General features: G+C 39.6%; 1 protein-coding gene across 1 annotated transcript; it reads right to left on the reverse strand.

Annotated features, from left to right (window-relative positions):
- Window positions 1–1,559: 1,559 nt before the first annotated feature.
- NDUFA4 (NDUFA4 mitochondrial complex associated) lies at window positions 1,560–8,787 on the reverse strand. The gene is made up of 4 exons (XM_003896269.4): window positions 8,111–8,787; window positions 6,898–6,986; window positions 6,176–6,233; window positions 1,560–1,791 (listed from the first exon to the last, which is right to left on the reverse strand). The coding sequence occupies exons 1-4, from the start codon at window positions 8,150–8,152 to the stop codon at window positions 1,735–1,737; spliced, it is 246 nt and encodes an 81-aa protein (XP_003896318.1). The 5' UTR covers window positions 8,153–8,787; the 3' UTR covers window positions 1,560–1,734.
- Between the last annotated feature and the right edge of the window lie 2,286 nt (window positions 8,788–11,073).

Consider the following 11,073-nt stretch of genomic DNA (forward strand, 5'->3'; position numbering starts at 1 on the left):
TTTAAGGATTCATAAAATGATCAATTCTAGAAAATGTTATTACTAATTTCTTAATGTAGCATTTATTTGGAGTTGCTTAATAAAATGTTTTTCAATTATGTGACACACTGTTTCTTTACACAGTTTTAAACTTTGAGGTAATTTGTGCCAAAGGATCTAGAGTAATTCTCAACAGAGGTAGAAATGGACCAATTTTGCCCACCAATGGACATTGGTAACGTCTCCATTTTTTTCATAGCCTGTGGGAATTGGAGGGAAGGAGTGCTTTTTGTGTGTAGTGGCAGAGCCCAGGTTAGCTGCTAAACATGCTAAAACGCATGGGATGGTCTGCTAAACCAAACTGTCTTTCAGAAACAGTCAATAGTGGCAAGGTTGAGAAACCCTGCTCTTAGAGGTTGAAATTATGCATGACACATAGGAACTAAAAGCATGGAATCTGGTAACTGAAAACACTCTACACACTCTAAATTCAAAACTACATGGGTTTACATATCCACCATTTGACTAACAGAATGAATTCAAGTAATTCAACCTGTTTAAAAATTTAAAAATTTTTGAGATAATCCATGTACTTCAAATACTTAGCCCAGTTCCTGACATTGAAAACGTGCTCCTACTACCCTGTAAACATTTAATTGTATACTTATATACCAACATCCAAAATTAATGTCAGTAAATTCCTCAAGTTTCTATGACGTGATGACTTACACACACCTATGTGAAAACTCGCCACATTCCCCACCTTAAAATTATGAATATACTTCCTGGCCTTTGAAAACCTGCACCATGGCTGAGCGCAGTGGCTCACACCTGTAATCCCAGCATTCTGGGAGGCTGAGGAGAGTGGATCGCTTGAGCTCAGGAGTTCAAGACCAGCCTGGGCAACATGGCAAAACCCTGTCTCTAAAAAAAATACAAAAATTAGCTAGGCTTGGTGGCACATACCTGTACTCCCGGCTACTTACAGGCTGAGGCAGGAGGATCACTTAAGACCGGGAGGTCGAGGCTGCAGTGATCCGTGTTTGTACTACTACATTCCAGCCTGGGTGACAGAGACTATCTCAAAAAAAAAAAAAAAAAAAAAAAAAAAAAGAAAAGAGAACCTGCACCAAGACTCAGCAGCAGAAATTCTCAAGATCTCTTGACTACCAGCACTATGGTTAGCAGTGATAAACTCAGATTTCAACTTCAATCCTAGGACAAAAGTCACTTATAACCTTGAAAATCACCACAAAGAGAATGCCAAGTAAAGACCATTGTTAAAAACTGCACACACTTCAACAACTGCCAGTAAGAGAAACTCAAAGCTTTCTATTTTGCCAATGTCAGATGCTTGAGTATCCTTCCCAATTTACTTTTGTGTAATTTCCAGTTCCAGTTGTTATGTATGCTCTAGTGAAGTTACCAACGGTCTATACACAAAATGGAAGTGTTTTATTAAAGCAGCTTAAAGTCGTATTTTCAAACTACAGAAATTCAGAAATTGTTTAAATTCTAATAGTTAATTTCCTATACTTTAAAGTTCAGAGTGTACTTTCAGCATAAAAAAGTGACACATATCAAGTTTCAGTTATTTATTAATCAGTGTAATCTCCAATAGAGATTACAATACAGATCTCCAACATGATTTCATGCATTTAGAGGAGAAATATTTCCTGGTTAAGTGGAAAATTGTGCGGATGTGGCTTCTGGAAGACCTTCATTCTAAAGCAGCGTTATAGTGAAACATTTCATTTAGAAATCTGGACGTTCCTTCTTCAGTTTGTTGTAATCCACATTCACTGAGTAGAACTTGGAACAGAAAAAAAGATATTTTAAGTAATCTTAAATACACAGAGATGGTAGAAAGGTTTTAGAATTCTTTGTATTTGGTTTTCTACAGTAACAATTACAGACATGAATTTTTAAAAGAATAACAACATAAAAGTCATTCACAGAAAAATACTATACCTAAAATTCCAGCCTTCGATGATAGTTTTGGCAAGGTAAAATTATTCAATTTACTTCAGAAGAGCAGTGTCAGTACAGTCTATTACTTGGACCCTATAAGGAAAATTCTTCTATTTCAAAGTGAATAATTAAGAATTCCTTCTGATACACACTTCCAGTTCGGTAAGTTTTTGCCTTAACTCTACTAAGTACATGGAAGAATCGCCAACAGAATAGAGGATTAACAAGAAATTACATTCCCTACTTGCTGAATGAACTGCTGTAATTTAGAGGGAGAGATCCTGCAACAAAAAGAGGCTAGTAATATATAAGGTATTGCTTTGTTTTGTGGTTTACATAACTTTTGAGATATTTTCTCTCTCTCACTAATTTCCTAACCCAGGCTATATTCAATATCAAACTGACACTTCACCTCTGGTAATGGCTTTTAAATAATATGGTATTTCTGCTGTTTAAAATTTCCAACATTTCTTTATAATCAATTAAAATTAATTTTAGAAACAAATCTTACTGTGATTGCTTAAAACAAAAAAAACAAAAAAAACAAAACACTCCCTCTCTCAGTAACTTTAAAAAAAAAATGACATATTTGAAACTGGTCCAGAGTTTCTACTAAGGACACATTAATGCTTGTACACAAGCCCAAATAAGGCTAAAATCTTGGGTTTACTCATTCTTGCGCCAAAGAATGCTAGAGAGGTTGTGCTATAATTACTTGAAGACTATGATATTTATCACCCAAAGAACCATAATTTCAGAATGATAAACATTTTCTTCAGGGTTTTTAAGCATGAAGTTCACAAATCTGTATTCATTCTTTCTTCAAATCCCTTTTATTTCTTCAAATACACCCGAACTTATTTATTTCTGAAAAACTCTTATTTATTTTACTGATTTAAAAAAATCCTCAGGTTGTAAAGCTTATTACCAAGTTATCCTTGAGATACAGACAGATACAGGCTTTTATGGACAGAAAATTATAAATAATCCATAAAGCAGTATTCTTTGTTCTGACAGTGTTCGTTTAAGAAACAATTAATCTAGATAATAAGATTAAAAAAAAACTATCTGTGCTATCCTCTAACATATTAACAAAACATTAGAAATAATTTACAGAAGGGTTTGCAGGTATATATTAAGGAAAGGAAAATAAACATTTGTTGGGCTCCTGCCCAGGCACTGGGCTAGATGCTTTATGTATATCTTAGTTAATTATCACAATAACCCTTCTCATTCTTAATATACAAAAGAGGTAATTTAGATCAAGTTCTACAACTTGCAAGATCAAGGCCCTACACCCATGCAGAGTCAAAAGCGCATACATGGTGGTATTTTTGCCAATTTTCTTAAAACTAAGCAGGCTTCTGATTTACTCGCTTCAAATCCAAAATTCTCTCTAGAATTTTAAAACCTGCTTTCAACTTCCCTGCCTCTATTCTTTTTCTGTTTAATGCTGGCTACCTTGAGAGTCTCTGAAACAACAGTTGGGAAGGCACAACATATTCTGATCTTAGCTTTGGGGAGCTTCAACTGTTATTCAGTTGAGAAGTATTGCTGGGTCTTTAATGCTCAAATCTTATTTTGGTCCTGTCTCTTGCTGTTTTATTCATAGCTTTTGCTTGATTATAGCATGGCAACAAATAACCCTCTGTTTTGGACTGAATGTTTACATCCTCCCAAAATTCATGTTGTAACCCCAAACGCCAATGTGATGGTATCTGGAGGCTGGGCCTTTGAGAGGTAATTAGGTCATGAGGGTGGAACACTCATGACTAGTGCCTTTACAGGAGGGCTCACTTCTCTCCTTCCATCTTGTGAGGACACAACTGGGTTGGGCCCTCATCAGGAGCAGACTTGTTTGGCACCTTGATCTGGACTTCCCAGTCTCCAGACTGAGCAATAAATTAGTTGTTTAAGCCACCGGGTCTATGGTACCTCGTTATGGCAGCCCAAATTAACACACTCAAATCTTAGTGGCTTACAACAATGAAAGTTCACTTTTCACTCACATTATATGCCATTAGTATGTTGATTGCTTCATTTTTCTTTTTCATTCCAATTCTAAGGTGAATGAGTAGCCCTTACTTGTCAATTTTGGTCTCATGAGAGATGCAAAAGAACAGAGGAATCACATAGTGGTTCAAGAGTGGCAGGTATCATTTCCTCCAACTCATAATTTCCCACAAGTCACAAATCAAATCTGCTGTCAGTAGGCCAGTAAAACAAATTCCCTTAGGTGAGAGATTATGAATGATGGAGATGATAATCTAGTCTACCTGAATGGGTTTAGAAAAAGTATTAGGTAGGTTTCATTTACTCCAGGTTCTCGTTTCTGGATTTGGTTCCTTTTCATTTCTGTCATTACGTAACATGACACTCTTTATCTTTCCGCTCTGATATCAGTGTCATAGCTATTAAGAGTCCAAGCTATGTCACACACATTAGGTTTTTGTTGCAGCAACATTTCATTTTTGGTTTCCAAGGCCTCATCTTGGCATGTGTTGCGATATTTCAGAACATTAGTAAACTAGCTGCATTATCAGAATCATCTGTTACACCTTTTGAACTACACATACCCATAGATTCCAATACGTTCTTTGGTGGAAGAACCAAAGCCTGCTAGTTTTTTTTTTTTTTTTGTTTAGTTTTTAAAAGTTTCTTGTATGTGGAATTATTTTTTCTGGAATAGACTTACTTTAAACAAATGTGTAAGACAGAAAAATAAATCAGGATGCCCATTTGATCTTTTTTGAGGCAAAATGTAACACACAGATGAGATAGCTGTTTCAGCTTAGCCACTGCATTTTTATTTTCTTCTTGTAAGGAGATCTACTTAAGGATTTAGAAGCCAAATTATAATCAGGTTAAGCGGAAAACTTGAAATCCACAAAGGGTGATCTTAAAAATTGCTATCAGGCTGCGGGCACAGTGGCTCATGCCTGTAATACCAGTACTGGGAGGTTGAGACAGGCGGATCGACTTAAGGCCATGAGTTTAAGACCAGCCTGGCCAACATGGCAAAACCCCATCTCTACTAAAAATACAAAAAATCAGCTGGGTGTGGTGGCGTATGCCAGTAGTCCCAGCTACTCAGGAGAGAGAGGCACAACAATCGCTTGAGCCTGGGAGGCAGAGGCTGCAGTGAGCCAAGATAACGCCACTGCACTCCAGCCTGGGTGACAGAGTGAGACTGTCTCCAACAACAAAGAAAAACGTTGCTATGAGTAATGATAATCCATCATAGATGTATACCTGTCAAGGAGTGCTAGACACATGCCGATCGGGGATCCTGTTCTTCACAGTGATAAATCAAATGGCCAGTTACTCTCTTTTGATGAAGTGGTTCCATATTATGGAAAGTGTATTGAGTGAGTTATAAACTTTAAACACATAAACTGTATGGTATGTGAATGGTATGGTATCTTAACGAAGCTGCCCTTGGTTTTTGTTTTTTTTTTTTTTAGACAGAGTCTCGTTCTGTTGCCCAGGCTGGAGTGCAGGGGCGTGATCTTGGCTCACTGCAACCCCCACCTCCCAGGTTCAAGCAATTCTCCTGCCTCAGCCTCCCGAGTAGCTGGGATTACAGGCATCTACTACCATGCCCAGCTAATTTTTGTGTTTTTAGTAGAGATGGGGTTTCACCATATCAGCCAGGCTGATTTCGAGCTCCTGATCTCAAGTGATCTGCCCGCCTCAGCCTCCCAAAGTGCTGGGATTACAAGCGTGAGCCACCGCGCCTGGCCTGCCCTTGGTTCTGACACTGTGCAGGTTCTTTGTATGCAATCACATATAAGAAAGGTTATGTCTGGGGAATCAATAAATGGTCTCAGTCCATGAAATCATTCTCTGGAAGAGTAGTTCCACAGACCACTCTAAATTCTTATGTCCCACAACAGACCAGCTGAATCAGAATCTCTGGGGATTAGGCTGAAGAATCTGTGTTTCAACAAGCTCTATGTACAATGAAGTCTGAGGACACTGTGTTAGACTATCTAAGAACTAAGAAAATGGTAAATGATAGCTATACTATTTTTCCTTCTTTTCTTATACTAGCAATAAAAAGCTAGCAAAAAAATATTTATTAGAGCAATTAACTACCTAACAGCGCTTCAAAGTTCAATATAATGGAATTTTACTCATATATCCAGTTTCAAGAAAACTCACCCCATGACAAAACTTATTACAACACAATTTCTAACAACTTCAAAACAATTTTGTAGTTTACCTTGTATTGATCATTGGGACCCAGTTTGTTCCAGGGCTCTGGGTTATTTCTGTCCCAACTAAAAGAAATAAAACATTATGACTGTTATAATAATAAAGCACTATTTAAAATAGTGTTTTGTACTTAAGAATACATTTTTGAATAGATCAATCTTATTTTCTATTAGATGAAGTACAGTGTTACTTCATTATGGAGTTGAAACAGGTAGAGGATCTATAATAAGCAATCTCATGTAATCAATTAGAAAAAAGGTAGAACACAGAATCCCTATCACAAGATACTTTTTACCCGGCTTTCACAAAAGCTTTCCATTTCATTAATAAAGTGATATATAGAAAAGTGCATAGAATAATGATGAATCAATCTTTACTGTCTATTGTTTTTCAACTGCAAATGTGCAAGTGCGGGCAAAAAACATTTACATGTGCCAAGAACCATGATTATTTTATAAAAACAATTATTATTATGTCAATCCTCAAAACATTACAAGATTTGGTATTAGCAGTTCTACTTTACCAAAGAGAAAACGAGACTCAGAGAAATTAGATAATTTCATGTACCAGAAAAAGTAAATGAAAATAGCCGACTTGAGATCTGAACTTATTGTATGACTGTAAATGGAAGATTCTTTCTACTACCCTGATGTTATCGACCTACAAAGACTGTGGCTCCTACACTGCCTTGACAAGCTATCAAAGTTTTAAACATTTTTAAGTACTTACCAAACATCTGGACTGAACAAGGCCAGACGCAAGAGATACAGTGTTGCTCCAGTAGCTCCAGTTCCAATAAATACAAAGAGGGGCATCAACTAAAACCAAACACAAAATAGAATAACCATCTTCAAATACTTAAGACACTGACCAACGAGAGATTACAGTAGTTTCTGCACATTGATTTCCAAGTCTCAAACTGTTATTGTGCTGTTTTGTCTTAAAATTTAAATAAAATAGATCTTACATTGAGGTAAGATTTTTCATAACTGTGTTCTAAAGAAAGAAATGGAACTTGGAAAGGATGTTAAGATGACTCTGGTTTAAGTGTCTTACTTTTTAATGTGGAGCAAATTATAGGTACATTTTTAAATTTCCAAGAAAATGTATCGAGTCTTCCTCACCTCTCTAATATTTACATGTCATTCCCATTAAATTTTCTGCTTCCTTTATTCTGGGGCTTGAAAAACAAATTCTTTGCAAATTATTTAAGGGTGCCTCCATAAAGATGTATGAAAAATAAGAGTCTGAATAAGTAAACATATCTATTACAAATACTGGCTTTAAGCATTATCTCTGAAAACGTAATGCTGCCAATGCTTGCTGCGTATTCAGGGAACTGGATTTAAGACAGATTAAAGATGGCATAGAGTTAGCTCTACAGCACGTTGATGTGCTGAGGGAAAATGAGATGCGAAAGAACTTAGCTGCAATTAAATTCCGCACTACGAAATTTCCCCAAATGCAACGCCGTCCAGACAAAGTGAGGATTCAGATCACAGACCCCTCTTATTTACCAAAAGGCCTGGTGGTGCAATGCGGTGAATACAAGATCCTCCAGAGATGGTATAACACATAGGGAACCTGACCTATGCTAGTCTCTGACCCACACAGCGCACATCTATCCCTCCTGGATCGCACAACCTGCAAAACAGCGCGGCCACCAGACTGTTCCAATATTCACTGGTTTTTTTTTTTTTCCCTAGCAGTGTCCGTCACCTTCCGCCCGCCAGACAAAACCCCACAATGCATGACGTAGAGCGTCACAGAGGCCTGGGGCAACTAAGAAGACAAACACTAGGAGAGGTAGGGTCTTGTCTGACGTACGGTTTGTCTGACGGACGGTAAGAGGCCATAAATAAGGATGCTCCCAGGGAACAGAAGGAGGCGCACCCTGACGCAAGAAGAAGGAAAAACATTAGGAGAGAGGTCAAGAACTTACGCTCGGATGCTTCTTGGACAGACTGAGGATCTGGCGGAGCATGTTTGCGGCAGAGGCCTCCGACTGGAAAGGAGAGAAGCTGTCTAGCCACCAGGCCCTGAGCTAAGTAGTATCTGCAATGAGACAGTGCGGACTTCCAAAGTCACTCAGTACCTCCTACCTGAAGGACCCTTGGCTGGAAGGGCAGCTTGCGGCAGGAGGGCCCGAATGCGACTGTCCTTAACAATGCCTGCTTAGATCCAACTCTTCACATGTTCTTCCTGACCTGGTCGGACCATCATCATTCCACTTCATAGTGAAAACCCCTTCACTGCTGTGCTATGTACATTTCTGAGGGGAAATTTTTTTGGCGAAATGAGGACTCTTCGATTGACCAGACAGGCACTTTCCAAGGGTGCCACATACTGAGGAATGCAGTCGACGCCGGGGCGCACGGGCCGCGCGCTCCGCGAGTGGGGGGCCTCTCCCGCGGCGCCTGAGAGCCGGGTCCGCGCGCCGAGGCCCTGGGGGCGCGCGTGCCGGGCGCGCGCTGGCCGGCCGTGACTACCGCCGAGGGAGCTGCGCGGCGCCTCTGGGGGCCGAGCGCCGGGCGCCTGGAGGTCAGGTCGGGTCTCTTGCCGCTAAGGTCAGCGGCTGCGGTTTGAGAAGACAGCAGCTGCTTCCTGTCTTAGGCTGTCACAGACAATCAGAAGTTAAAAACTAGTAAATGACTTAAAGATGATAATAGTCCTGGCAGTGTGTTTCTAAACCCTGAGATCCTGGCCCTCGGTTGAAAGTTCGTCGCCACAAAGACCTTTCCAACACGCCACTATCCCCCCTCCCTGGTCCCAAATTGCGTCCTTCAAATGTGTTTTCAATGGCCGTGTACCTACAGATAATCTTTCCCACTGTCCCAATCCAATTTTCGTTTGTGGTTTTTTGTTTGTTTGTTTGTTTTTGTACCCGAACGTCTTCCATGTGACAGGCTTTGCGGGGAGCGGTGGGGGAGGGGGCTTGGGATAAAACGTACACTCTGAACCCTCTCCAATCTCATACGTAGGTTAAAGCATTAATCAAATGATCAAGCAAATATTAATTGGGACCAGAAATCATAGGAGAAGTTTCCACCGGAAGTTACACTAACTCTGAAGGAAGAGTAGACATTAACCAGGGGAAAACCGAGGATGCAGGTGTACAGGGCGGACGTAATAACACGTGAAGGTCTGAAGCTAGTGAAAACCCGAGGAGCTCTATGAGGTCTGGTGTGGCTGGAAAGTAAAAGGGAGAGCAAGGTGGGGATCAGATCTGCTGGGCCAATAACCGCTTACACATCATGGGGTTTATGTTGAGAGCTTGGGAAGGTTGTGCTTTTAAATGATTGCTTTGTGAAGAATTGATTACAAGGAATAAGCGTGAAAGGGGAGGGACCTATCAAGGGGCCATTGCAATACTCCATAGTCTGTGTGAGAGAGAATGGTAGCTTGAACTATTGTAGAGAATGTAATGATGAGATAAAAAGATTCCAGAGATGTTTAGAAGGTGGCACCAACAGGACTTGGTGGTTGACTATCAGGGAATGAGGAGAGAGAAGTTAAGAATCTGAATTTCAGAGGTTCAGTTTTGAGCAGCTCTGGTTGTTGCCAGTTATTGAAATAAGAAGCCATAGAGAATGATGTACAAGTGCCTATGTAAAATTCAAGTGGATTTCTGTGGAGCAGAAGAGACCTACACTAGAAGTATAAATTTAGGACTAAGTTTATGATAAGAAATGAACCCATGTGACTGAACGAGATTACTTAGGGAGAGAAGGTTGAGTGAGAATTTTGACAGAGGACACAGAGCTGAGGAATTCCAACATGCAATGCTTAGAAGAGGACGTAGGGCCAGGAGGTAGGAAAAAAAAATAGATGGTAACTGTTAAGGTGGTATGTCGTGAAGCTTATCAAGACTGGTCTTTTTTCATTCATTCAGCAAATCTTTCTTAAGTACCTACTCTTCACTAGGCACTGTTCTCGTCACTAGAGTTATAGCAGTGAACAAGAAAATTACTCTGCCCTAATGGAGCTTACATACTAATTGAGGAAGACAAACAATAAACAAATGAGATAATTTTTAGATCGTGACAAGCCAATAAAATAGTAATCTATGAGACAGACAATGACATGGAAGAGGTGGAGGAGAGAAGGTTACTTTAGGTAGACAGGACAGGGAAGGTCTGTCTGAGGATATATGAGTTGAAACCGAAATGCAAGGAAGGAAATAACCTGGTAAAGATCTGGGAAGAACACTAAATTGGCAAGAGAAATAGTTTTGAGACTTAAAAAAAGAAGAAGAAGAAAAAGAGTGTTTAAAAAAGTATCAGTGTGGTTGATCCAAGGAGAAGAGGAGGAAAATGAGAGCAAAGAGTGGAGTCTGTAAGGTCTATGTCCAGTTCTCTGACAAGGACCTTATAGGCGAGGAGGAAAATGAAAGCAAAGAGTGGAGTCTGTAAGGTCTATGTCCAATTCTCTGACAAGGACCTTATAGGCTATAGTAAGGAGCATGGCTGTGTTAAAAGATCAGCACAAAAACATGGAAAATACTTAGAAGTGAACAAAGAAACCTTAGTGAGTGTAGATAGGCTTTCAGCAAATAAATTAGAAGAAGGGAGACCTCTTCTTCCAGTATTTTATTTTGAATAATAATAGTTGATAAGTAGGTATGTAGAAATGCTATTACTAATAAGCAGGTAAAATCCAGTGACTTACTTTTTTTGTCATTGACCTAGCTTCTAGAGACAACAATAATATAGATAGCTAAGTGATGCCTTTATTTATTTTTGTTTATTTATTTTTTTGAGATGGAGTCTCGCTCTGTCACCCAAGCTGGAGTGCAGTGGCTCAATCTCGGCTCACTGCAACCTCCGCCTCCCGGGTTCAAGCAATTCTCCTGCCTCAGCCTCCCAAGTAGCTGGGACTACAGGCACATGCCACCACACCCGGGTA

The sequence above is a fragment of the Papio anubis genome, chromosome 4, assembly GCF_008728515.1.
Source record: "Papio anubis isolate 15944 chromosome 4, Panubis1.0, whole genome shotgun sequence".
Taxonomy (NCBI): domain Eukaryota; kingdom Metazoa; phylum Chordata; class Mammalia; order Primates; family Cercopithecidae; genus Papio; species Papio anubis.

Excerpts from the sequence above, each read along its gene's own strand:
- NDUFA4 (XM_003896269.4), bottom strand. The coding sequence starts at position 8,152 with ATGCTCCGCCAGATCCTCAGTCTGTCCAAGAAGCATCCGAGC. Across the intron at positions 6,987-8,110 it reads TGTCCAAGAAGCATCCGAGC|TTGATGCCCCTCTTTGTATT; the intron begins GTAAGTTCTTGA and ends GTTTGGTTTTAG. Across the intron at positions 1,792-6,175 it reads GTCCCAATGATCAATACAAG|TTCTACTCAGTGAATGTGGA; the intron begins GTAAACTACAAA and ends TTCTGTTCCAAG.